Source organism: Triturus cristatus, chromosome 7 (genome assembly GCF_964204655.1).
Source record: "Triturus cristatus chromosome 7, aTriCri1.1, whole genome shotgun sequence".
Taxonomy (NCBI): Eukaryota; Metazoa; Chordata; class Amphibia; order Caudata; family Salamandridae; genus Triturus; species Triturus cristatus.
Genome location: NC_140590.1, coordinates 547,378,910 through 547,403,934, shown reverse-complemented (window position 1 = coordinate 547,403,934; position 25,025 = coordinate 547,378,910). Strand labels below are relative to the sequence as shown.

The 25,025-nt window shown below is 48.8% G+C and overlaps 1 protein-coding gene across 1 annotated transcript in view; it reads left to right on the top strand.

Annotated features, from left to right (window-relative positions):
- MYO15B (myosin XVB) overlaps nucleotides 1–25,025 on the top strand; it is a 1,465,505-nt gene that overhangs the window by 1,389,216 nt on the left and 51,264 nt on the right. Inside the window, exon 57 of the mRNA XM_085614939.1 lies at nucleotides 11,032–11,172. Within this exon, the coding sequence (XP_085471065.1) occupies nucleotides 11,032–11,172 (141 nt within the window). The remainder of the gene's footprint in view (nucleotides 1–11,031; nucleotides 11,173–25,025) is intronic.

The window sequence follows — 25,025 nt, the reverse complement described above, 5'->3', positions numbered from 1 at the left end:
TGGCAAGCGGTTGTTCTCTTCAGCCAGCTTAGGGATGCGGTCGGTGAAGACTGCCTGCCTATTGGGCCGCAATTCCCACGCGGTGTGGGATACAGTTGCACAGGTGTTGCCTCAGTGTCCTGAAGAGACCCAAGCTGTGCTGTCCCAAGCTGTTGCCGATGGTAAAGATGTGGCTAAGTTCGACATTCTGGCAATTGCTACGACTGTGGCGCTTCGTAGCCACACCTGATTGAGATCTACCGGGTTCTCGCCAGATGTCCAAAGCTCACTCATGGACATGCCCTTTGATGGCACTTGTTTGGCGATAAAGCCGACAGTGCGCTGGAGCGTTTTAAGGACTCGCGGGCCACGGGCAAGTTCTTAGGTCTTTCCACGAAAAGCCCAGCCACTCCTGGTTTTCGTTCCTTTCGTGGACATGCCGCAGGGGCGCCCAGGCACGTTCCTTCAGCAAGCCTGTGCAGACCCAGCCTCGGCGCGGACGCGGTTTCTGCAGGGGCGGGTCTGGGAATCAGCGTGTGGGTCAGTCCACCTCCGCCCCCACTGCTTCTATCTCCAAACCTTCCTAATCCAAGCTTTGGGGGGCACCCCACACCTGTGGGTGGCAGGATCTGCCGTCACCTCCCCCACTGGCACGCTATCACATCGGACAAGTGGGTGTTGCAGATCATCTGCAAGGGTTACTCCCTTCCCTTTCAGTCCACCCCTCCAGCCATGCCACCTCAGTACCACCACATGTCAGGGGAACACTTGGTACTTCTCCAGCAGGAAGTCATGGCCCTCTTGGCCAAGGGCGCCATCAAGTGCGTTCCTGGGCCAGAAGTAGGGAGTGGTTGTTATTCCCACTACTTTCTGGTCCTCAAGAAGGACAAAGGGGGTCTGCGTCCCATCTTGGACCTCTGGAACGTCAACCACTTCCTCCAGAAGGAGAAGTTCAAGATGTTGACTTTGGCTCAGGTCTCGTCTGCTCTTGATCCAAGAGACTGGATGGTAGCGTTGGACTTGCAGGACGCCTATTTTCATGTTCCCGTCCTGCCGGCCCACCGGCGTTTCCTGCGGTTCATGGTGGGCCACGAGCACTTTCAGTTTACCGTGCTCCCCTTTAGCCTTACCAGCGCCCCTCGGGTGTTCACGAAAGTGATGGTGGTGGTCGCAGCTCATCTGCGCAGATCGGGGGTCTAGACGTCTGGTTGTTGAAGGCGGGCTCGCCCCAAACGTCGTCTCCCACCTCCAGACTACAGCCGACCTCCTGCATTTGCTGGGGTTTTCCATCAATGTGCCGAAGTCGCACCTGAGTCTCTCTCATAAGCTCCAATTCATCGGAGCGTTTCTGGATTCGGCGCAGTTTCGGGTCTATACTCCCGAACAGCAGATCTTGGATATTCAGGCTATGATTCCGATCTTTCACCCTCTATCCCGGGTTTCAGTAAGGATGACCCTCCGGCTCCTGGGCCTGATGGCCTCCTGCATCCTGCTAGTGCAACATGCCAGATGTCACATGCGGGCTCTGCAGTGGGAGCTGAAGTTTCAGTGGGCTCAGCATCAGGGCAACCTGTCCGATCACATCCAGATCTCGGAGGGCACTGCACGTCAATTGCATTGGTGACTCACGAATCGCAATTGGGTCAATGGCAAATCCCTCTCTCTTCCCCAACCGGAGTTCACAGTGGTGACGGATGCGTCCCTCCTGGGATGGGGTGGCCACATGGGAGAGGCGGAGATCAGGGGTCTCTGGTCTCCGGCGGAGTCCTGGCTCCATTTCAACCTTCTGGAGCTGCGGGCGATCCGACTTGCTCTGAAACTTCCTCCCCTCTGTCCGGGGACAGGTAGTGCAGGTGTTCACAGACAACACGACTGCCATGTGGTATTGCAGCAACCAGGGCGGGGTGGGGTCCTGGACCCTATGTCAGGAGGCTCTGCATCTCTGGACATGGCTGGAACATCAGGGCATGTCTCTGGTGGTTCAACACCTGGCAGGCTCCCTGAACGCCAGGTCAGACTAACTCAACCGCAGATGCATGTTGGATCACGAATGGCGTCTGACCTCGGACGTGGTGCAAGGTCTCTTTCTGCAGTGGGGAGAGCCTTGGTTAGATCTATTCGCCACCGAAGAGAACGCGCAATGTCCTCAATTCTGCGCTTTGGAATTTCCAAGGCGGCACTTGCTCGGAGACGCTTTTCGCCGCGAGTGGAGTTGCGGTCTGTTGTACGCCTTTCCGCCTATACCACTTTTGCCCAGAGTGCTGAAGAAGATCAGGCACTACCGGGCCCAAGTCATTCTTGTGGCTCCGGATGGGGCAAGAAGAGTATGGTATCCCGAGCTACTCAGTCTGGCAATCTGTCCTCCGATCCGACTGCCTCTTCGGGAGGATCTTCTGTCGCAGCAGCAGGGGACGGTCTTTCACCCAAACCTGTCCTGCCTCCACCTCCATGCGTGGAGATTGAGCGGCAACAGTTGACAGCTTTTGACCTTCCTGCCGAAGTCTGTGATGTTATTTTGGTAGCCAGGCGTCCCTCCACTAAAACGGTATACACCTGCAGGTGGAATAAATTTGTGGCATGGTGTGCAGCGAAGGCTGTGGATCCCCTTTCCGCCCCTCTTTTAGAAGTTCTTCTGTTCCTCCTTTCTCTGGCCCAGCAGGGCTCTTCTCTGGGCACTATCTAGGGCTATCTCTCGGCCATTTCCGCCTTTTTACGGTTTCCAGATCAGCCTTCTCTTTTCAAGTCCCCTGTTAGTCGTTTCTTGAAAGGCATTACACACACGTTCCCTCCGGTCCACTTTATAATGCCTCAGTGGTACTTGAATCTTGTGTTGATTTATTTGATGTGCGCTCCCTTTGAGCCGCTTCACAGCTTCTCACCTTAAAGACAGCTTTCCTGGTTGCTATCACCTCTGCCAGAAGAGTGAGTGAGCTCCAGGCTCTTTCTTCTAAACCTCCTTTCCTTTCTGTTCATCCGACCAAGTTGGTGTTAAGGACCCGTCCTTCTTTTCTGCCCAAGGTTGTCACGCCCTTCCACATCGGGCAGACCATCACTTTGCCCACCTTCTTTCCGCTTCCTCATCCTTCGAAAGAGATGGAGAGTCTCACCGTCTGGACCCAAAACGTGCGCTGTCGTTCTATCTGAAGCGCACACAACAGTTCCGGGTGGATGATAAACTCTTTGTTGGCTAAGTGGGCGCCAAGAAAGGTCAGGCTGTGCACAAACGAACCATCTCTCGGTGGGTCGTTCTGTGTATTAAAGCCTGTTACTCCTTGGCTAATAAGGAGCCTCCTGTGGGCAGCCACTACTGCTCTGGGACGGGGAGTCCCTTTGCAGGATATCTGTGAGGCGGCTAAGTGGTCCTCGCTGCATACCTTTACCAACCATTATTGCCTTGACAGCCAAGTCCGGAGAGATGGCTTCTTTGGCTGTTCTCTTCTCCGGGATTTTCTGGTGTGATCTTAGTTCGCAGACCCACCACCGTGGTTGGTATTGCTTGGGTATCTATTCTAAGGTAAGGAATCTAACACTAACGTGTTTCCTTCAGATGAACAAGTTACTTGCCTTTGGTAACAATATATCTGTAAGAAACATTAGTTGGTGTTAGATTCCTTACCGCCCCGCCCATCCTCCCTGTTCTGTGTACTGATTTCTAGGGTTAAGGTCATCCCTTTCAGGGCCCTAGTTTCTTGGCACCAGTGGTCAGTTTCTTACATGGCTCTGTGTTCCTGGCACAGAAAGTCGTGTACAGAACTGACGTCACATGGGTGGCGCCTAAGTAGTCTCTGTGACGTCATCTCGTTGCATACGACGCCAGCGACTGATGCGGAGCCGCACAACACCACCTACTGACGCGCAGAGGTACTGCTAGCGAAAACTTTCCAGATCCAGTCTAACACTTGGGGATATTCTAAGGTAAGGAATCTAACACTAACTAATGTTTCTTACAGATATATCGTTACCGAAGGTAAGTAACTTGTTCATCATTAATCCCTTGACCCCACATGAACTCAAGAGGGCAGGGGTACCTGCTATTGTTTAGTAGGCCCAATTTTGAAGTGTGATTCCCAACCTGAAAGCTTATCTAGGCACCTGCAGCATGAAGGGTGGGGGGAGAGGACAATCCCTCAAGCTTAGCCTCTTATCTGACCCAGTTCCCCCCCCTTTTCCATCTCCGTCTCCTGTAAGGAACTCATACCAAAGCCCATTACCGACGTCATGTTCAAGACACAAGAGCATTTGCACCAGGAAAACACTACTGGGAGAAGAGGGACAAACTGGGGCATAAACATAGGGAGACCCCAGAAGGAAATGCCGGTGTTTGTGCACTACTTGCTGACATATGTTGTCTTACCTCATGGTGCCTAACACTTGGCAGCAGAATGCCCAGCAAACAAGATGTAGTGGCTGAGGCCTTCACCAGCACCCTGGTAGCCTACAACTGGCCACAGTCATGGGGCATCTCATAATCATGCCTTATGACAGGGACACTGCCCGGTGCACACGTAGAAGAACCTGTCCTGTGACATGGAGGGGCAACAAAGTATTCCCTCTTTGCACGGGAAGTGGACCATTGTCCTAGTCCTGGGTTTAGTGCATAATGCATTAGTGACAGTGCATGGTGAATCAATTTCATCTGTGCTACTGGAGGAAGAGCCTACTGGCCCACTCATGTAAAGTGCCACTTCTATGAGCTAACCCAGATCTTAGAGTTAGCATCTCAAGTGTACGTTGTGTGTATGTGGTCTGCATGGTACATGCATTGTGTGCATGAGGGAGCGAGAATAATGGAGGCTGCCTGTGGGATCCATTTTGGATGTCCCTGGCCGGACCTTGTGCACCAGATGGAGGGGGGGTTGATTTCTCAGACAGTGGAAGTGTATTGCTGACATCCTTGATGCTGGAGGGAGGAGACCTAGACATTGAAGTGTCAGACAATTCTCATTTTTTTATTCAGTTAGGCCTTTTGCTGAGAGGGTCTCATCAGTCTTTCTGTAACACTGCCATTTGGTTTATGGTAGGGGTGAAGAATAGGACTGCAGTCTTCGTTGCTCAAGGAGAATGGGACTCCTTCGATGAGGCCACCCGTAACACTGCCATTTGGTTTATGGTGGGGGTGAAGAATATGACTGCAGTCTTCGTTGCTCAAAGAGAATAGGACTCCTTCGACGAGGCCACCCATTTGTCTATCTTCTGTTCAGTGTGCCTGAGGACAGCCTAGTGCAGAAGGCTAACACCTCTTTGTGGTGGTCGTTCCAAGCTGGAGACTGCTGTCCACTTAGAAGGAGAAGCATCCTAAACTGGTTCGGAAAGTGCAGACAATGGATCCATAGTGCCTGTTTGATTTTACTGTTTAAAAGTGGGAGCCACAGGTAGGGAATGGTACAGAGAGTACTCAAGAATGACTACTGTTGAACCAGAGGTGGTGGCTCCCTAACAGCTTACCAGGGATAAAGGGTATCACCTGAAGTCTTGCTGGAAGAAGCTGTTCATCTGATGTGATGTGCCTAGAAGCCAAGCTGCATGCTGACAGAAGGAGCCTGCCAACCCCGCAGGTTATGTGATTGTCCAGGGGGAGCCAGAAGCTGCAAATCCACTGTGCTGGTGGGTTCTTCCTCTGAAAGGAGGACAGAGGATAGCGTTCTGTATGTCCCAGGTGTTGGTGGTCATCAGACTCTCCAAATGGCGGTTGCAGATGGGAACTGCAGAATTACAGATTTTCATGCCGCTGTGTCCAAGAAGTGGTGCTGCAGGCTGTTCCATGCTGCTAGGACCGGAGACTGTGCCTAATCCCACTCTGCTGTGACCAAGAGACTGGCACTGGCACTGCCCACTTCCGCCTAGGCACCACAACCTCCACCCGATTGAACAGGAAGGTGACCATGTCTAGACTTGTCCAAGGGGGCCACTGCAACTCCAGGTTACCTGAGATTCCTGGCCAGAGGGCTTCCAACATCACCTCGTTCCACCATCTGGCAACACAACCTGACCAGAACTGAAAGAGGCCACTCCTGATTGGAAAGCACCCTCGCTGTCACCGGCTGCCTGCAGGCCTATACTGTGCGTTTCAGAGACCCACATCATGGTGACATTCCAAAGATTAAATAAAACTGTGATAAACTGAGCTTTGCTAAATGTACTATAGGGGAGTAATTTGCACCTGAACCTTGATTCATGTTAACAGCCATTCGAGAGAGGAGAACCACCTGAATTAGAGGCAGAGGGCCATCCTGTGTGCACAGAGGAATAGAACGGAGATTGAGGTGAAGAAGCCCCAGTTCCCAATTCATTCATTTATATCTGTTCCCTCTTACTTGTGTCCAATTAAGTACCTTTCATTTGTAAATCAAAACACTGGGTAGAATGATCAGCTATTGCATTGCTGGGCAGTTGCTAAATTCTGAGCTTGAGTACCGCCACACTACCTCCCAGAGAAGCTTGCGGCTGCTCACCATTGCTACGACAGAGTCAAGTGCTGAAGGAGTTGTACTTGGTCCTGTTTGCAGAGCAAAAGTAGGATCGATCTTGGAACATAAGAGAAAAATGACCCCAACCAACTCAGTTAGGGCTCAGTAGCCTCTGCGTGACCCGTGGTCCCTTGAACAGGGTCTGGCAGGCTCTTTCTCCTGGTCGAGATAGTTCATATTTGACTCACTCTGTCTTCAAAGCTGTATGCCCTTAGGTACTGTCTGCACCAAATCTCATTCCCTTGCTGCATTCACCACCCTGGCACCAAGGCGGAGTCCCCTGTCAGCCTGAATCCCCCACTCAGTGCCCTCTATTCGGTCACCAAGCCCCAAGCAGCCTCTGGAGTGTCAAATAAGTGTGCTTTGGATTTGTACAAGTTCTTGAATTTGGTGGTATACAGCATCATTTAGCTGAGCTCCATGCTGTGCAGAATTACTGCTAATTTGGAGTTCTATGAGGAGGCCAGAAGGGCTCACCTATGCATTGTGCCGGTGCTACAAGTGAACAAAGACTCTCTCACCCCCCTCCCGCCCCCGGCTCCTCCCGGGAACTCCTGACGTATTTAACAGCTATCCAGCACCAAATAGAGGACATCAAGTAGGGAGGCCTCCACTCTCCATGGTGGAGATATTTATATAGGGAGCCAAATCTGAAACAAGTGCCTCGGGTACATGCCGGTCTCCAGCTCTCTTCCCCTGTGTGGGGGATGGGTGGCTGTCACTATTAATCAGGGGATCACCATGGCTATCTTGAACTCTCCCCCAAGTCCTCTTAAGGTGTCAGAAAACCAGACGCACAGCCCCTACCAATTCATGCCCTTTGTTGAGTGCCTCCTCTTGTTCTCAGGCGCATTCACACTTTTGCACCTAAGAGGAGACAATCAATATTCCAGCCTTTGTGGAAAGATAATCCACCCCTACATCCTCCTAATTAGCAGGCCCATGCACTACCTGTGTGCACGTACGCACACACTGTGGCTTCAGATATCCGTGGCATGTCTGGGTTGAGGTCTCTCAATACTGCATTGTACACCTCTGTCTTCAGAGATGTCCCCAGGAAGCCACCCCAATGTTTCCTGTCCCAGCACTTGATCAGGGCCCTTTGGCTTTCCCCAGGTGTATCTGTCATTGTGTGCCTGCAGTCAAGAAAGGCGTCTCTCAGAACTGTGGACCTCGAGATCAGATGTGTTCCACAGCACCACGTTTCAAGCTGTAAAAAGCCACATTTTGGATCACAGAAGGTAAGGGAGGGAAATTGTATTTGTTCTGATTGTGAGGCAGATTGGTGCTGGATATTACTGGGCCTCGTGCAAGGCTCAAAGACTTGCATCGCTCAGATTGGCTCACAATGCTGCCTACCTCTCCCTCTGCGCTCCCTCTTCCCTCAGTGAATGTATTTTCAATGTCAAGGTCCAATAACTTAACCTTCACTTTTCTCTTACTTCTCATCACCCTACGGTTGATCATAAAGCCCAAGAGGAAACCATGCCTAATGCCAACTTGTTCCCACCAATACTGGCTGACAAATCTTTCATCTTTCAGAAGCCTTGCAGATTCCTCTGGACAAGCAACCGGATTTTCTGACTAGAGGCGCAAAAGAAATTCTCATGGTCATGATCCTTCGTCACTCAGTTAATATGCATGGCTCCTGAACACTTGGCGTTCTCAACTTGCAATATTTTACACTGGCTCAAGTAAGAGTGGTGTCAAGAAATAAAACTTATATTCTGCTTGTGGTGGCACACTAAAGGATTGTATCCTATAACCTCTAAACCACACCAAATCCTACCACATCGGCTGCATTTAGTTCGGGACTAAGACACAGTTCTATTAGAGTGCATCTATCTGTCATTTCTCTGGTCTGCAGAACACCTGACAATCTATTTCTGGGTTTTTTGTGAGAATCATTAAGACATTCCTTAAAGGGATGATTACTGGTGAGACCTCCAGCAGTGAGGTGGGAACTCAATATGGTGCAAAGTCAGCTGATAAAAAGCCACTTTGAACCTATTCACAAAGCAGACATCACATTTCTATAATAAAAAGTGTCTATTTTTTTTGGCTTTGCCATCCGCTCTGATGGTGAGCGCTGAGATCCAAGCATTTACGATGAAGGACTTGTATCTAAGGTTTAATAATGACAGGGTGGTCTACGCACTAATCTCAAATTGGTACATTCAACTGAATTAATCCATAATTTCGAAGGCACTGTTTATCAACACAACAAATACAGCAGAGCTACCTTTACATTCCTTGGAAACTTGCAGATGCCTCAAATTCTACATCAACCAGACTAAACTTTCAGTAAAACAGATCAACTTTTTGCCTCCTTTGGCCATCAGCAGAAGTGTTGTCCTCTTGCTAACCAAGGCATCGCAAGGTGGATCACACCTGTAGTTGCCTTTTATTAAACGAAAGAAAGCCACCCCCTCAAAAATGCATTGACAGCACTTTCAACTGGATGGGTGCCTTTGGCAGATATCTGCTGAGCAGCATCACAGAACAGTTGCCACATTCAGGAAAAATTGCATCCTGAATACAGAAACAACCAGAGAATCTGCTATGGGGCAAGCAGGGCTGTGACAGCTGTTTCTACAGGTGAGCCTCTTTCCACTGTTTGCAAATATATATATACAATGATTATACAATATGCATAAAGTGCTTCTTATTCACTTGACTACATAATACTACTCTTATTCAGGGATCCAAATCTATTGAAGTTCCAGTGCTAGAGAAGAAACATGTTACTTACCTGTAGCTACAGCCCTGCCGCATTGGTATCTTTCATAGATTTACGTGTTTGATCCTTCCCAGTTACAGAAGCTTAGCCGATCTATGTATCCTTTCAAGTTTTTTCATGTTCAGAGTACTTTCATCTCATTGGCTGAAGTTGGGGCATTTCCGAGGTAGTTTGCTACTAAAGAACACAGTTTTTAGAGTTTACACTCCCTTGTTATATGAATACTGCTATTTAAAGGTCACATTGGGACTCAAGCTTGACAAGGGGAAACTATTCAAGAATAGGAATCTAACAATCACAAAGAGAACTGTAGCTGCAGTTGAGTAAAGCATGTCTTCTGACGCTCAGCTGTGTATTCCCTGACCCTGCCTTTGATTCATTTGTTGGGTTACTCTGAGTGAGAGGTTGATGACTCATCATACCTCGTATTTACCCTTTGACCCCTTTCAGTGTAACAATATCCTTCCTCTGATGCCATATATGAACCTAGAGCGCCTAAGTGTAGTGGCCACCACAAGTAGTTCAGCAAATTCTCTCTCATACACCCAATGCACTGGGATTCACAAAGTCTCTACTTAAAGTATCCCACTGGGAAAAAGGTCAACCCACAACACCTGATCCACATCCTTCTCCATCAGTGAAGCCTGCGTCTATAGACAGCCATAAAAAATGCATTTGGTTTTGACCTCTTTAGGTTTGTAGTGTCCCCTCATTGTCATCCCATTCTCTGCCTCATTTAGATCCTATGCTCAAGATGTCACCTCGATTTCAGGTCATTCTCTTTTGTCTCTTCCTTTTTGGCCCTTTTTGTTTCCATGACTGGGTTGAGCACCTCGTCAGTCATCACTATCCATTAGACCATCTTAATACCTCTAGCTTGTGGGGCTACAGGCAGGATGTGGGTTCCCATGCGGACACCACCTGATCCCTTCTACATGGTCTGCTGCTTACCTTACTGCATCGTTCTTGCTGTTGCCTCCACACAACCCTCTTTTGCTCTGGGGCAAACTACTGCCAAACACACTCTTCCCATTCCCATCCCCTTACGGCTTAGGTTTTAGCTCCTAACGTGAGAACAACAAGATGCAAATTGGCAATTCCGTGCCTATGTATTCAGGTCTCCATGGTTTCTCCATTTTCTTGGGAGGGGTCCTCCTGTCTCTTGCCACTAGCTGTAGGACGATACCTCCCCAAACCACTGGTGCTGTTGTTTGAACCGCCTTAAAGGGATGGGATGCTGCTAAAAGGCCAGGCAAGAGAGAAGTGCTGAAGAAGCATGCCCCCTTAATGCTTCTCCAGGCCACACTTGTACATACATATTTTAAGCTTAATTGTGAGCGTTTTCCATGATTCATTTGAATAGATGAGGTATGATCATGCTTGGGAAGAATTGAATACATTAAAGCTTCTAAAAGTTACAGTTTAAACACCTGAATATATTATCATCTGCTATCAAATAAAGAGCATGCATTTCTTTCTTATTTTAGCCTGGCTTGTACACTCAATTGAGTATCTCTTTTTAATAACTGCTTGTCCTACTCGGTCATTATGATATTCAATGGATCATTTTCACCCAATAACAATTTAGAAAACATGTTTGCTTTAATTCTAGATGATATAGAAGAAATCTAAACCAAATGAAAGTAAAATATTTTCAATGTTTGCTCTAACTGAACTAGAAATTATTTTGTAACTGGGTCATATGACTGTGGTAGAGGATGCCTTATGTGGCAATGTTTGCAGCATCAACGTCACATCTCCAGGAGATATGCTCATGATGTTTCTGATTGTAATTGTCTGCCAGAATTGAGCTGCTGATCTTTGTCTATCATTTTCCTTTACCAGAACACCTATCTTTCCATTCCTCTGACGGACATTCAGACTATGAAAACACTGCGGCCCATGGACAGCGCTACACTACCCGGTGTGGAGGTGAATTATGGAACCACCAACAAACCCAAAAGCGTATGGTTTGAGCTACATGAGGTAATCATAATTCATATTTTCGGACATGGGAAAGACCATGCTGAACCATGAGGAATAGGAAAAAGCTATTCTGGGTACCCCCTGCTAACCAAGTAAATGCGCTTCAGGTTTCAGACTCCCTTATGGGTCTGACCCCATGTGGTCCCATCCCAATACTGCCACCATGAACGACCTAGATGCCTGGGACTTGCTGCATAAAATTGTGTTCTAACGGCATTCTACGGATGTCTACTTCTGATCTTTGTTCCCACACTTCTCCTCCTGGACCGGACTCTATGCATTGCTCTCCTACTCTGTTCCCTGTAACTGCACGTGTGCACCGCTCTTTTCACACTGTTTCTTCCCAATTGCCAGATGAGATCCTGTTCCTACACTGCTTGCCCTTTTTCCACACTAATTCCAGAGTCTAATATTGGTACCTCTTCCCTGTGGTTTGAGTGAGTATGCTTCGAATATGCAGAAAGAATGGGTCTTGCTTTGGGGACTATTTCATCAGTGCTCGTCCAGGCTCCTGAGAGGTAGCCATAACTATTGCACCCAGGTAATTGGACGGAGCTTTGAAGCTTTTTGTTTGAGAAGAAAGAACGAGTGAGAGTGTGCTTGTAGATAAATGATAGGATGATAGTCTTCAAAGTACTAAGAGAAAGGTGAGATTGTTCAGGTTTCTGTTGACATTGCATGGCTGCAGACCCACTGCCTCAGTCAACAGAGAAGGGCAAAGGAAGGTCTACTTGTGGAGGCCCTGAACGTCGATGAGTCTCCTCTGGAGGACAGATGGGCACTTCGGGGACTCAAGGGCTAAGTGGCATAGAACAAGGACATTGTAGACTGGCTGGATTCATCTTGGGGCCCAACTGTCTTCACTAGTCACAAAGGTACAGCCAACAAAGAGCTTTCAACAGGATTCCAGACCCAAGGCTTAAGGACGGCAGTAAATTGGCGACATGCTGCAGGCCAGCACTTGTTATGGTTAAATAGGGTAAAATGAGGGCCGTCCAGGGGAGTGGTCCTTACCCAGACTTAACCTTCTGTTAAATACTAGCCACAGATCTCCTGGCTAGAGATACCATACACCCACGGCTTTTGGCCACAGGTCTCCTGGCTAGAGATTCCAAGCACAATGGGCTTATGGCCAAAGACCCACCGACTAGATTATTTCTATTTAGAAGGTATCTATTGCTTTTGCTGAAACCTTGGACCGCAGGATTGACGTATCCAATAAGTCCTTTTCAGTCATAATCTTAAGGGATACCCAGAAAATGTTAGCTTTCGATCTCAGAGAGGCTTCTTTGTTTAGGAGTCAGTAGTGCCTCTCCTCCTATATCCAAAACAACACTTGAATAAGCATGCTGATGCTCAATCTCCTAAGAATAAAAGGGTGAATGCTCTGAAACTGACCCAAGATTCCTCAGTGGAAATCATGCCCTATCCGGTTGACAACTCATTTCCCTCCTCAGCAATGAAATAGATGTAGGCATCACAGAAGATTTGGACACCCATCATCTCTTAATCAGCTACCACCATGTCAACAAAGACACTGCATGCCAACAACCTCTTTGTCAGCAACCTTTTTGTTACCAATCAACTGATTCACAATTCACATCCTCATCAACCATATAGTTGCCCATTAACATATCTGGTGATGAAGACCTGGTAAATAATACCATCCTTGTTGATGACCAAGGCAGCCCCACTCTTCACAGCACCTCGTCAGCCAAAGAAATTGTTCACTTTCATTCACTGAGCATTCCTCTGGTAATTTGACTTCACAGTATTCACCAAGAAAATTACATGTTCTCTCTATTACTTGAGAGAGCACCCTCATTAATCAGCTAAGACCAACCAAGTAGTAGAACCTTCAAAGTAGGTGCTGTAGCCATAAATACGCCTTATTTGTCTTCTGATATTGTCAGAATGCCAAAAAAGATATAAGGTCCCAGACTTGTCGCTACCTTGCGTCACCGATAACATCGACTCTATACATTTTTTTATCAGCAACAATAGTAACAATGAACCCAGTCACCTCATGCACAGTTGTGCCAACCAGATGTGTGAATTAATCTAAAAAAAAAATCATTTCTACTATGGCTACTAATGTCAAAGTTCTTATGCCTTTACTATATCACCAAGGTACAAAGACAGATGAGGCATGACATAGCTCTTCTTAGACTTTTCTCTTCATCGATATAGCAATAGATATCACAACTTCATGCTTTCAATTCTTGGTAACGTGACCAAGCGTAGATAAGCAAGGTCATTCTCTGGCACCATTTCAGACCTGAAGTCCAAGTATGGACTGTGTGCATGTCCTCTGACGGCAAGGCATTGTTTGCTTTGGTATATTTGTTGATTAAGCCTTACAGTCTCTTAAATGGGACAGAGACATTAATTTTGAGCTGCAAGAGAAGGCCTCAGTGAACAGCTTGATTATTAGATCTGCTTGATTAACCTGTTGACAACCTAAATACTAGCAATATCAAGGTCATGCTACCAGATTCACTGGAAAACATAAGGGATCTGGTCAGACCAGAATCTGAGCATGATCTTCTTCTACTGACATCCCTGCCTTTACCAAGCCAGTAGTGGGTAGATTCTACTAGCACCTAGAGGCATGTTAGACAGTTACTACAGATGAATGGTCTTCAATATAGTCCAACGTGGGCATTCATTGGAATTTTTGTTACTGTTAATTGGCACCTGTATAACACTTAGCCTGCCACCGCATAGCATTGCAGTGGCATTTGGTACTTCAAGATTGATTTTTACTCCAGGTATCTCCTGGTCAGGAAGAAATTGGGATGTTGGATGAGTGCGAATTGAACAGCTACCTAAGGAAGCAATCATTCAGACGGGTCACACTCCATTTCATTCCTGCAGCAAATGCAGGTTCTGGGGTCCACCAACTTGCAAGAGGCCTACTTTCATATAACCATCAATCCCAAATACTAAAAGTTTATTTTAGGGTTAACAGCCTACAGTATCGGTATTGTGCTATGCTGTTCCATTTCAAGTGGGTCCCAAACATATCTTCTAAATGTCTGTGTCAAAAGTTGGATGCTGTGAATGCCTTTCAAGTTTCCTTTGTGACTGCCTGTGAAGAAAGCATCTACTCCCAGGAGCCATGTTGCCACCCTGCACTTAATATGCACATGAACACATCAAAGTTTATTCTTGTGAGGGTCCTAAAAGGAAGAAAAAGCCACAAAGACAGAAAAACCTCCTTGACAATTTTGACTGAAGATGATGACTAATGTTAGCAGGTGGAGATATGTAAGGCATCAAACCTTTCCCGGACCAGGGAGAGATCATTCAGAAATAGGGATTTGAAATTGAATTTAGTTGCACAAAATGTGGAGCAAAAAGGAGTGATGAAAAAGCAAAACAAAATAATAATTCGGAACCAATGTGTTGTGGTGCATCCATCACTAGTCACTGCCTTCTTACACGTGCTCTAAACGCAGAATGACAAGAGCGGTAAAATATTAACCCCCCTCCACTTAGTTTGGGAACTTCAGGCAACAAACTATTGGAAAGCTACCATAATAAAAAAAAGTCATTTATAAGACTAGACGTGCCTACCACTTTAGGAGTATAGTGTTGTTTCAGCATGAGAAGAAGAATCCTAAATTTGACATAACCCCCGCCCTCCCTCTTTGCAATCTTCTGTTCACCCACAACTGCCTGTAATTGTAAGCATTGCATGAAGGTTGCTCAGCTTCACTCCAGGTGATCTTGATAGTTGAAAGACCAGTGTTGCCCGGGCGGCTCAGTCACCCACCCATGCTGGCCATGGAGTGCAGATGCGCTGTTTTCCTCCTAATGCATGCTACCTCAAGGATGTACCAATAACATGATGTTTGTATTTCTTGAATTAATCTCAGCCACCTGTGACTACTCTGAGCTGCAGTCCAGTCCATTGTGTTTTTGCCCATCATGCCACCTCAGACAGGAATCAGTAATATGCACATCAGCCTTCTTAATGCTCTCTATCTGCACGTATGGTGTCATACCGAAGAAAACAAGCGAAGGGTGGATTGCTTGATCAAATCTTAGCCACTAGTAATTACTCTCGACTGCAATGATGTCCATCATTTTTCTGCCCCTAATGCACCTCAGATAAAAACCAGGACCTGACCTAGCAATTCGGGTTGGACTGTTACTATTGGAGCAGGATCAAGGCTGAATTGCATATGGCTGGTACCTGGCACAGATGTACAGGCTACAATATCCCTCACATGCATGGATTTTCACATATTCTATTTCCTGGATGAGTTGTAGTAATGTGAAAATGGAGAGCAATGGCCTCCTCCTTCTCCGCCTCAGCACCTAGTAACATCATTTGCTTGCTTCAGACCCTGCCAAAATAAGGCGTTTCTAGGTACAGGCTTCAACACTTAAGACAAGAATGTATTCATCATAAAAACTGCTAGTTCTGCGTGAGGCCAATCCAAGCACTTTCGGACAGCAAGTGATTATAAAAACGGTTTAATGAGACAGAATACTGTAGTTAATTGTTGTAGTTGTAGGTAATGAGGGACCTCAAATTATCCTTAAACTGGTCACACCACATTGTATGACCCTCCACAGGTCTCTCCTTTCTAGGACCTCAATTCCATTTGACAAAGGATGCATCCTTAGTATCTATGCTACACAAAGTCACTGTTACATACACTAAAATCTACGTATACATGCTTTGAAAAGGCAAGCTATATAATTAGTCTTTTGTGTCTGAATACATCGTACTTTTGTAAGGAGCTGTATGGACAACATGACCCCCATGTTCTACATGAGAAAACATGGATGCCTAGATTTTGCCTTTGACTGAGGCACACAGTTTATGGTGCATGGCTTTTCCGATCACAAGGTCTTCATCGTGATAGAGCAGTTGTTCAGTCTGGCCAACAACCTGGAGTATACCATCAGCATAAACAAAAATACAAGCCATGAATGGGAACTGAAGAACTTCACCCCCTGTTTACCTCAAACAAGAAATACCAGTACTTTGCCAGAAAGAACTAGTAAACAGGGAACCATAGAGAGGTATTATATATGAAATGGTCTCTAGTCTTTGCCATTCTTTCTTCTGAGTCCCCTGACCCTTAAGGTGCTGTAGAAAAAGAGTGCAGAGGCTTATAGTCCTATCCACAATGTTTTGAGACCATTCTGGTACGTGTATCGTCTTGCTTTATCATTTGATAGCCTGTTCAAGTTGAGTCTATCCTGCACTGCAGATGAAGACAGGTGGTGGAATACTTCATCACAGTCCATCTTCTTGAGTCCAGATAGCTTTATTTTGTGGGCTGTTAAGTGTTAGGAGTGTGCGAAAACCACCTGAAATGTAGGAACATCCTTCAAGATGTTGCATCACTGGCATGAAAGTTACATTCTCTGGGGGTCTAAAGCTACTCTCATTCCATCCCTACAAGTTGTTGCCTTACCTGCTATTCTTGGGCACTGACCAAAAATACTCCTCAATCATGTGCATGTCGCTTACTTCAGAAAGGCCAGGAGGTACATGTGATAAAAATATAAAATGTGCAGACTTGACAGGCTTAATTGACTATTATATTAACTTACTTTAAAAGATGGAAGAAAAAGCATAGAGCCTTTAAAAGTCACTAAAATAGGTGTAAAGTGACCTTTTGAAACATCCTTCACAAGCTCTTTTTACTTTCCTTTAAAGTGAATGATAGGGCAATGTGACTGTATAGGCTGTTGTATTGAAAACAATGACAGTAGAATCCTGTGCCTTTAAGGGCTCTCAGACCTCCAGTGTCCCATTATGCTCTGCATGTAGCAGGTTAGCCAGTTATCTTTTCCAGCTCCGGTTGACAGGATCCTTGAGCACAGATCTGCCTTATCTGATAGAGACTTCTAGCCACAGATTCCTTACCTTGGAATATTCTCCAGGTGTCAGACTGGATGTGGAAAATCTTGAATAGTACCTCTGTGTGCTGGTAGGAGGCGCCGAATGCCTCCGGATGCGACATGTGTGTTGCCTGTATAGATTACCAAGAAGGAGTTATCCTGCTGTTCCTCAATATACAAAAAAGAGGAATAGGAAGAGTCAAAGGAAAGGCTGGATCCAACTATATGCACTGTGCGTTTAGAGTTGGTAATCCATTTGTTGGATAATAATGCCCTCACACACCCTTGCAGGTGTCATGCTTCATCATATGGGCTGCTCCTCGTCGGGCCTTCCTTTTTGCTGGACCTCCCACTCCCCTGTGAGTGGAAATAGCCCCTTCTGTCCCTCTTCTTGTAGTTGTTGCCTGTATAGGCCTCACTCCATCATGCAGACCGCACCATCAGCGCGGATCCGGACGAGGTACCTAGCTCGTTTTTTAACCACATTTTTTTTTATAACCAATTTTATTGATTTTGGTGAAAAGACGAGCATAAAGAAAGCAAGAAGAAAAACATAAGCATAAGACCAGCAGTAAATAGGAGCTACGTTGCACATCAAAGACATGACGACAATATGACAACAAGCACATCTTGAATGTTCACAGGCATAGAGGGGAACAGGAAACAGGGAACACCTGCCAGGTCTCTGACCGCCCCGGGGAGTCTGTCTATCGTTCCCACCCATTTGCCCCACATTGTACGGTATTTCTTGAGGCATCCCTTAGCTGCATACAGGGGTTTTTCTTGAGCCGCACACCAATCCACCCCTCAGCGCCAACGTGTCAAGGTGGGCGCCGTTGGGCTCAGCCAGCTCGCCGCAATGTCCCTCTTGGCCACCATCATGACTCTATTGAGAAAGAGTTTGTCGGTCCGAGAACCATCCAGTCCCTCAGAAACCCCCAAGAGCACATTCAGCGTGTTAAGAGGGACTTCCCAACCAAGGACCTCAGTGAGTTCTCCGATCACTAATTCCGAGAAACGAGTGACTGCAGGACAGAGCCAAACCATGTGATAAAAACCGCTTGTGGTTGACTACAGCGGGGGCAGGACGTGTCTGGCCTGAGCCCTGCATGGTGGAGGCACAGCGGTGTGAGATAGGCAGCGTGGAGGTAGTATATTTGGACTAAACGGAACCTCGCCGAAGCTGTGATTGTTGTAGGGGACAATAGCGCATCTCTCCAATCTTCTTCATCTAGGGTCCCAAGCAATGCCTCCTAGCGGTCTCTGAGGCGGTGTAGTGAGTTAGGAGTGTGATTTTTAAGGGAGCGGTAGATGCGGGAAACCTCCCCTTTCTCCAGGTTACCGGTCATAATTTGGGCTTCCGGTGAGCTGTATTCAGGCAGGGAGGTGCCATCTGAGTTTAACCACATTTTTAACGTTTTGTCGACCTTTTTGAGCCTTTTTGCTTCTAGTGTGCCTTGGAGATGTCCCCTAAGAAACCTGTGGGTTTTAAACCCTATGGAGCTTGTCACAGGCAAATGTCTGTGACAGATTCACCCACCTAGTTTGTTTGTAGTGCCTGGAGCCGGACTACGGGGCCTGCACTCACTGCCAAAAGATGAACCCCAAAGCAATCCAAGAGTGCCTCCCAGAATTTCCTGGAGCCGTAGTAACCCCAGCCCAACTGAAGGAGTTCTATAAAGACATGCACCTCATTATTGGACAGCCGGACTCTTGGAGCGCCCTCTGGCCTGGGAGCTGTCCCGACTGGGTTACCACTAGCAGGTTCGCCCTTGGTGCCAGTCAAGCCCTCTGGAACTGTTCCTGAACTGACTCCAGTCACGAATCCATGACCTTCGCTGGGGTTTGGTTCAGTGATGCCATTCCAGTCGCTGCCTACACTGAACCCATAGTCATTCTCGACTCAGATGCGGACTGATGTCATCTGACGTCGACCCCAGGCTTCTCATGGATCGCAGATTCCTCACCTGTAGAACAATCCCAGGCATATGACTGGATCCAGTGAACTTAAAAATAATGAAGACACCAGTAGAGGGCGCTGGACTCAGTCGGCATCATAAGTGACATCAGGCAACATCACCAAAACCATAAAGTGGCCACCATGGCGCATCGATATCATTGAAAAAGTTTCAGACACCTCTCCTGGTCTCCATCATCATTTTACAGAAATAGAAGAGAAAGCACAAAAGGAAGGAAATGAAATGCTCCAGGAGGAAGTAGCCCCGTCTTTCTCCATCTCCAACAGAACTTTCGTCCTAGGAATTGGCATTGGTCGACATGCCTCCAGAGGATCCTTAGTGCAGCCCTACTCCTCCCGTGGACCCAGATAAACCTCCATAGCCTTCGGCCCTGGTCCAATCTCCTAAGCCACCAACGCTGGCTCTGGCCCTAGCTTTTCCTTAGTTCCCGGAGCGGACCCAGCAGCCTTTCTCTATGTGATGCACCCTGTTTTTGCAAAGGCTTCGGCACGCCATTGGGCCAGAAGACCTGCTGCGTCTGCCACTCTTTTTGCCCTGTCAACTGATCCCATTCAGTGCCTTTTCATTTGAGCCGCTGATTGTGCAATACTGTTTTGATCCTGTGCTCTGCTTCTCAGTGCCACAGCTGATGCCATGGATGATGTCGATCACGCCTCTAACACCGACTTGACCACCACCATCGCTCCCTCATGCCACAGGCATGGCACTGGTGGCACCACAGCCTGGTGCCAAGCCTCAGGTTCATTCTCATAGGTAGGCCCCTAGACTACTGGAAGTAGAGGCTTCTAAAGTACTAGTCCGTGAAATTTGTGGAACAGACTCTGATCCGTTGGAGTACTTTCCGGTATGTAAGTATCCAGTTTTATGCACTACCAGTTTGCAGTACTGCCCTTTGATTTGAGATCAGCACCTCAAGTCTTAACAAAGGTATTGACAGTGGTTGCAGCCCATCTCAGACAGTCAGGCATCCCCATATTTCCATACCTAGATGCCTGGCTCTTCAAAGCCAGCTTGCCAGAAAGAGTTGCACCATTTGCAATAGACAGCATTCCTGCTGTTCCACCTGGGCTTTTTGATCAACGAGCCCAAATCTCACCTGTGGCACTCCCAACGACTCCAGTTCATAGGGTCGGTATTGTACATCTCCCTATTTCTCACCTTTCCTCCAGCACAGATAATCAAACATACAGGAGATGATTCCATCGTTCCAGGGAGGTGTGAGAATCCCAGTCCTGAGAATCCTACATTTTCTAGATCTGCTGGCTTCCTGCATCCTCCTAGTCACAAATGCAAATTGGCACATAAGGGCCTGCAGTGGTGCCTTTGCAGGCAGTGACTTCTGTATGTGGAGGACCGTTGGGCTCCATTGTGATCTGCTTCAGCGCTGCGGTGGAATTGGCATGGTGGTGCTACGAGGCAATCCTAACTCATGGGATGGCCTTCACTCCCCCCTCCGACTGTGACTATGTAGTGTCGGATGCTTCCACCCTAGGGTGCAAAGTCCATCTCGAGATCATAGGTTTCTGGTTACTAAGAGCGGGTCCTTCTGATCAACCTGATGGATTTATGAGCAAATCAGCTGGCACTTAAGGCCTTTCTCTCCTCCGTCATGGCTCGTGGTCCAGATCTGGGCTAACAACATGACCGCAATGTGGTACGGCAACAAGCAAGGGGGAGTAGGGTCTCACCTCTCTTGCCTAGAAGTTAAGGCTCACAACCAATCACCTAGCGGGGTCTCTGAATGTCAGAGCCGACACCCTATGCTGGAGTCACATTGCCGATCACAAGTGGCATCTTCTGCCGGAGGTAGTCCAACACATTTTTGGCGAATGGGCTACCCCTCAGGTGTACTTGTTCACCTCCTCGGAAAATGCTCAGTGCCAGCAGATCAGCTCCCTCCAGTATTCGTTGAGGGGATCCATGAGGTACGCATTTCAGTTGTGGTGGAACTTTTAGTTGCATTACGGGTTTTCCCCCAAGCCCCTGATTCCTCGTGTTCTCAGGAAGATTCTCCAAGAGCGGGCTCAAATCATTCTCATAGCCCAGGATTGGCCAAGAAGGGTGTGGTATGCGGACCTCCTGCACTTCTCTACATGTCCCCGCTAATATTTCCACTAAGGCCAGACCTTCTCTCCCAGTGAGGGGGGAATGATTCTGCACCCCAATTTCCGAGACCTCCACCTACATTCTTGACATTGAGCGGAGACGACTGAGCTCCTTTCAGCTGCTACTAGAGGTGGTAGACTTCAGCTTGTCCCTCCTTCAAGCCTGTTTATTCCGGACGACAGGGCAACTTTGTTGCACGGCGTTCAGACAATGGTGTAGATCTCTTGAAGGCCAAGCTTTCTCAGGGTCTGCAATTTGCACTTTCCCTTGTTCAGAGGGAATATGCCATTGGTACTGTCAAGTGTTATTCAGCTCCCTTGTCTGCTTTCCTCCATGTGCTGGATCAACCATCCCTGTTAAAATCCCCTGTTATTCATTTTGCTATGGACCTGGCCAACCTTTTTCTCCAACTCCCTTTGTGGATCTTCAATGGGACTTAAATCTTGTTATTACATTTTTGATAGGGAAACCGTTTGAGCCCCTAAACAGTTGTATCTTTCGTATGTTGACCCTCAAAACTGTATTTTGTTATTGCTACCACTTCTGCTAAAAGCAATAGGGGCATATCAACAACAACCGGTGATAATTATCTCTAAGCGCACTTAGCGCTAGGATAATTATCGCCGGCTAGCGTGAATTTTTATCGCTGAGATAGCGTGCTATTAGCAACGCTTATCTCAATAGCGATAAAAATCCTCACGCTAACAGGCTAACGTGAGATTATCGCTGGAAACCCAGCGATAACCTCACGTTACCTTGTTGATAGGGACAGGCAAACTTAGCCATGATATCCTCCTTCCATAGGATATCATGGCTAAGTCTGAAAACTACCAGACGTAAAAAAGCAGCGTTAACCGCGGTTAGCGCTGCTTTTTTTGTCTCTAACAGGGTTAGCGACATTCTTGATAATAGGAGAAATGTCGCTTAGCGACATTTCTCCTATTATTTTACTCTGGAACGCCCCCTTTGCATCTCATTAGAGATGCAAGGGGAAGCGTAGAATAAAAGGGTGCTAACATGCAAATTTGCATGTTAGCACCCAGTTGTTGATAGGGCGATAGTTTTATCTCTCCTTTTTTGGCTTTTAAAGCCAAAAAAGCAGAGATAAAGCCCTTGTTGATATGCCCCTTAGTGAGTTGCAAGCCCTTAACTGTCGCCCTCCATTCGAGCAGTGGAGAGTACAGGGGGGTGCCCCGGCTAAGGCGATGAACTCGTGCCAAGCAGGCGCGCGCCGTCATGACCTGAAGGGGCCGGGATACCGGCGGTGCTGCACCCGGCAGCAGCATGCGGTTGACGGCCGGGACCGGGATCCGCCCCGCCGCCGTGATCAACTCCTCCTGCGCTCGGCCCGCCGTCCAACGCGACACCCACTGCAATTGGGCGGCAAGGAAATACGCCTCGAATGAGGGAGCCGCCAACCCGCCCTGATCCAGGGGCAGTTGCAGTTTCGCCAGGGCTATCCGCCGGCGGCCGCTGCCCCAAATAAGGGTCCCGAGCAGAGTATCCAACTCCCGGAACAGGGATCGCGGAGGAACCACCGGAAGATTGGAGAAGAGGTACAGCAGGCGCGGGACCAGGATCATCTTTGCAACGGCTATCCTTCCCGGCACGGCCAAGTGGAGGCCCTTCCAGAAATGGACCTGGGACCGGAAGGTGCCCATCAGCGCGCGGTAATTCCCCTCATAGATATCTTGCGGCGTATGGTACAGCTTAACGCCGAGGTAGCGGACCGCCTGGGGACTCCACGAGACTTCAACGTCTCCTATTCGTATCGGACCCTGGGGCACAACTTGTGTCAAGGGGTAGACAGTGGACTTGGCCCAGTTCACCCTGAGGCCCGTCACCTCTGCAAAGTCATGCAGGATGCGCGATATCGGGGTCAAATCGATCGTGATGTCCCGGACGTATATGAGTACGTCATCGGCGTACATCGATACTGCATGGGTAGAATTGCCTATCGGAATTCCCCATTCCCCACTCTCCCCGCGCAACATGATCGCCAGCGGCTCCATCGCCAAGGCGAAGAGTAGGGGGGAGAGGGGACACCCCTGCCTGGTCCCGCGCCGGATCGGAAAGGAGTCCGAAATGAGAGGGCCTATGCGCACTCTGGAGCTGGGCGAGGAGTAGCTGAGCCGGGTGTAGGCTAACAGTTTGGGTCCAACGCCCATGCGCAGTAGGACCTGAAACAGGTAGGCCCAGGAAAGTGTGTCAAACGCCTTTCCAAGGTCAAGCACCAGACACGCTGCCCGAGGGAACCGCTCCCGCACCTGGTCCTGCACGTGGAACAACCGCCGGATGTTAGAAGAGGTGTGCCTACCGGGCACGAACCCACTCTGATCCGGGTGAACCAGCCGTGGGAGGACCGTGGCGTACCTATCCGCCAGGGCCTTCCCATAGATTTTATAATCCGCCGACAACAGAGTTATAGGTCGGTAGGAGCCTAGCTGATGCGGGTCCCTATCTGGCTTAAGGAGGGATACTATGACGGACTCTCACATGGAGCGAGGCAGGACTCCCGTGTCTACAGCCGCTCGGAACTGCAACTCAAGTTGAGGGACCAACTGGGTCGCGAACGTCTGGTAAAAGTCAAGGGGGAAGCCATCGAGGCCGGGGGCCTTATGGGTGGCCAATGCCTTCATGGCGTGCCGAAGTTCGGCCGCCTTGAGAGGGCGATCGAGGTCCTGGCGCGTATCACGATCAATGCGGGGGAGCTGAATACGGTCCAGGAAGTCCGCCGGGGCCGCAGCCAACGCCACGGGACGGGGGCTTGTGTATAAGCACATGTAGTACTCTTGGAAGGCCTTAAGTATCTGCCCCTGCGAGTACACCAGGGTACCCCGGACGTCCCGGATGGCCGTGATGGTCGGAAGGCTCGAGTCCTGCCTTATGAGCCACGCCAACAGGGCACCCGCCCGGTCGCCCTCTGTGTGGGCCCTGGCAGCGTAAGCCGCGAAATTAAACCGGTGCATGCTTGCCAACGCCACGGCGTATGCAGTCTCGGCGCTAGCCCGCGCGGCCGGCGTGACCTTGGCAGGTTTCGTCTCCTTAGTGAGTGCGGCCAGTGCCTCCTCCGTCCGCAGAATGTCTCCCTCAAGAACCCGCCGGACCCCCGTAATATGTCGGATGCAATTGCCACGCATCACTACCTTAAAGGCATCCCACTCCGACGCTCGGGTACTAGCTGTGCCGGCGTTCTCCCTGAAATAATGACCGATGTGGTCCACCAAGGTTTGGCGGAAGACCGGGTCTTCAAGGCTGTCCCGAGGTAAGCGCCACGTGGGGACGGGGGGGATGCGGCGGGCGCCACTGCAGCGTGATCGTGTGGGCATCATGGTCCGATATAGTTCTACCCAGGTAGTCAGCGTCCAGAACGGTGGGAAGGACGGCGGGGGAACAGAGGAAACAGTCCAGGCGCACTCTAAGGTTGTGCGGACGGGAGTGAAAGGAGTATAGCTTAGTGGTGGGGTTCCGAGCCCGCCAGGCATCCGCCAAGGACCAATGATGCAGCCAGGCCGTGAACCGTTTGGCTTGTGTGACGATGGGGGAAGCGGGGGGGGCGGATGGGAGCGATCCAAGGTGATATCTTGCACGCAATTATAATCGCCCCCCAGGATCCACGGCACCTGCGCGTATGCGCTTAAGGGATTGGATAGCGTGTCCCAAAATTTGGACTGATCCACGTTCGGCCCATAGATGCTACCCAGTAAGAGCGTCTGGCCGTCTAACCGACCAAGTAAGAGGACATAGCGACCCTCCGGATCTATTACGTGCGATATCTCCTGAAAAGGAACCCCCGGTCGCACCCATATGAGGGCACCGCGGGCGAATGCAGAGTAAGTCGTAGCATACAGGGTCCCCCGCCAGCGTCTTCGCAGTTTCGCCACCTCCCCCGCCGCAAGG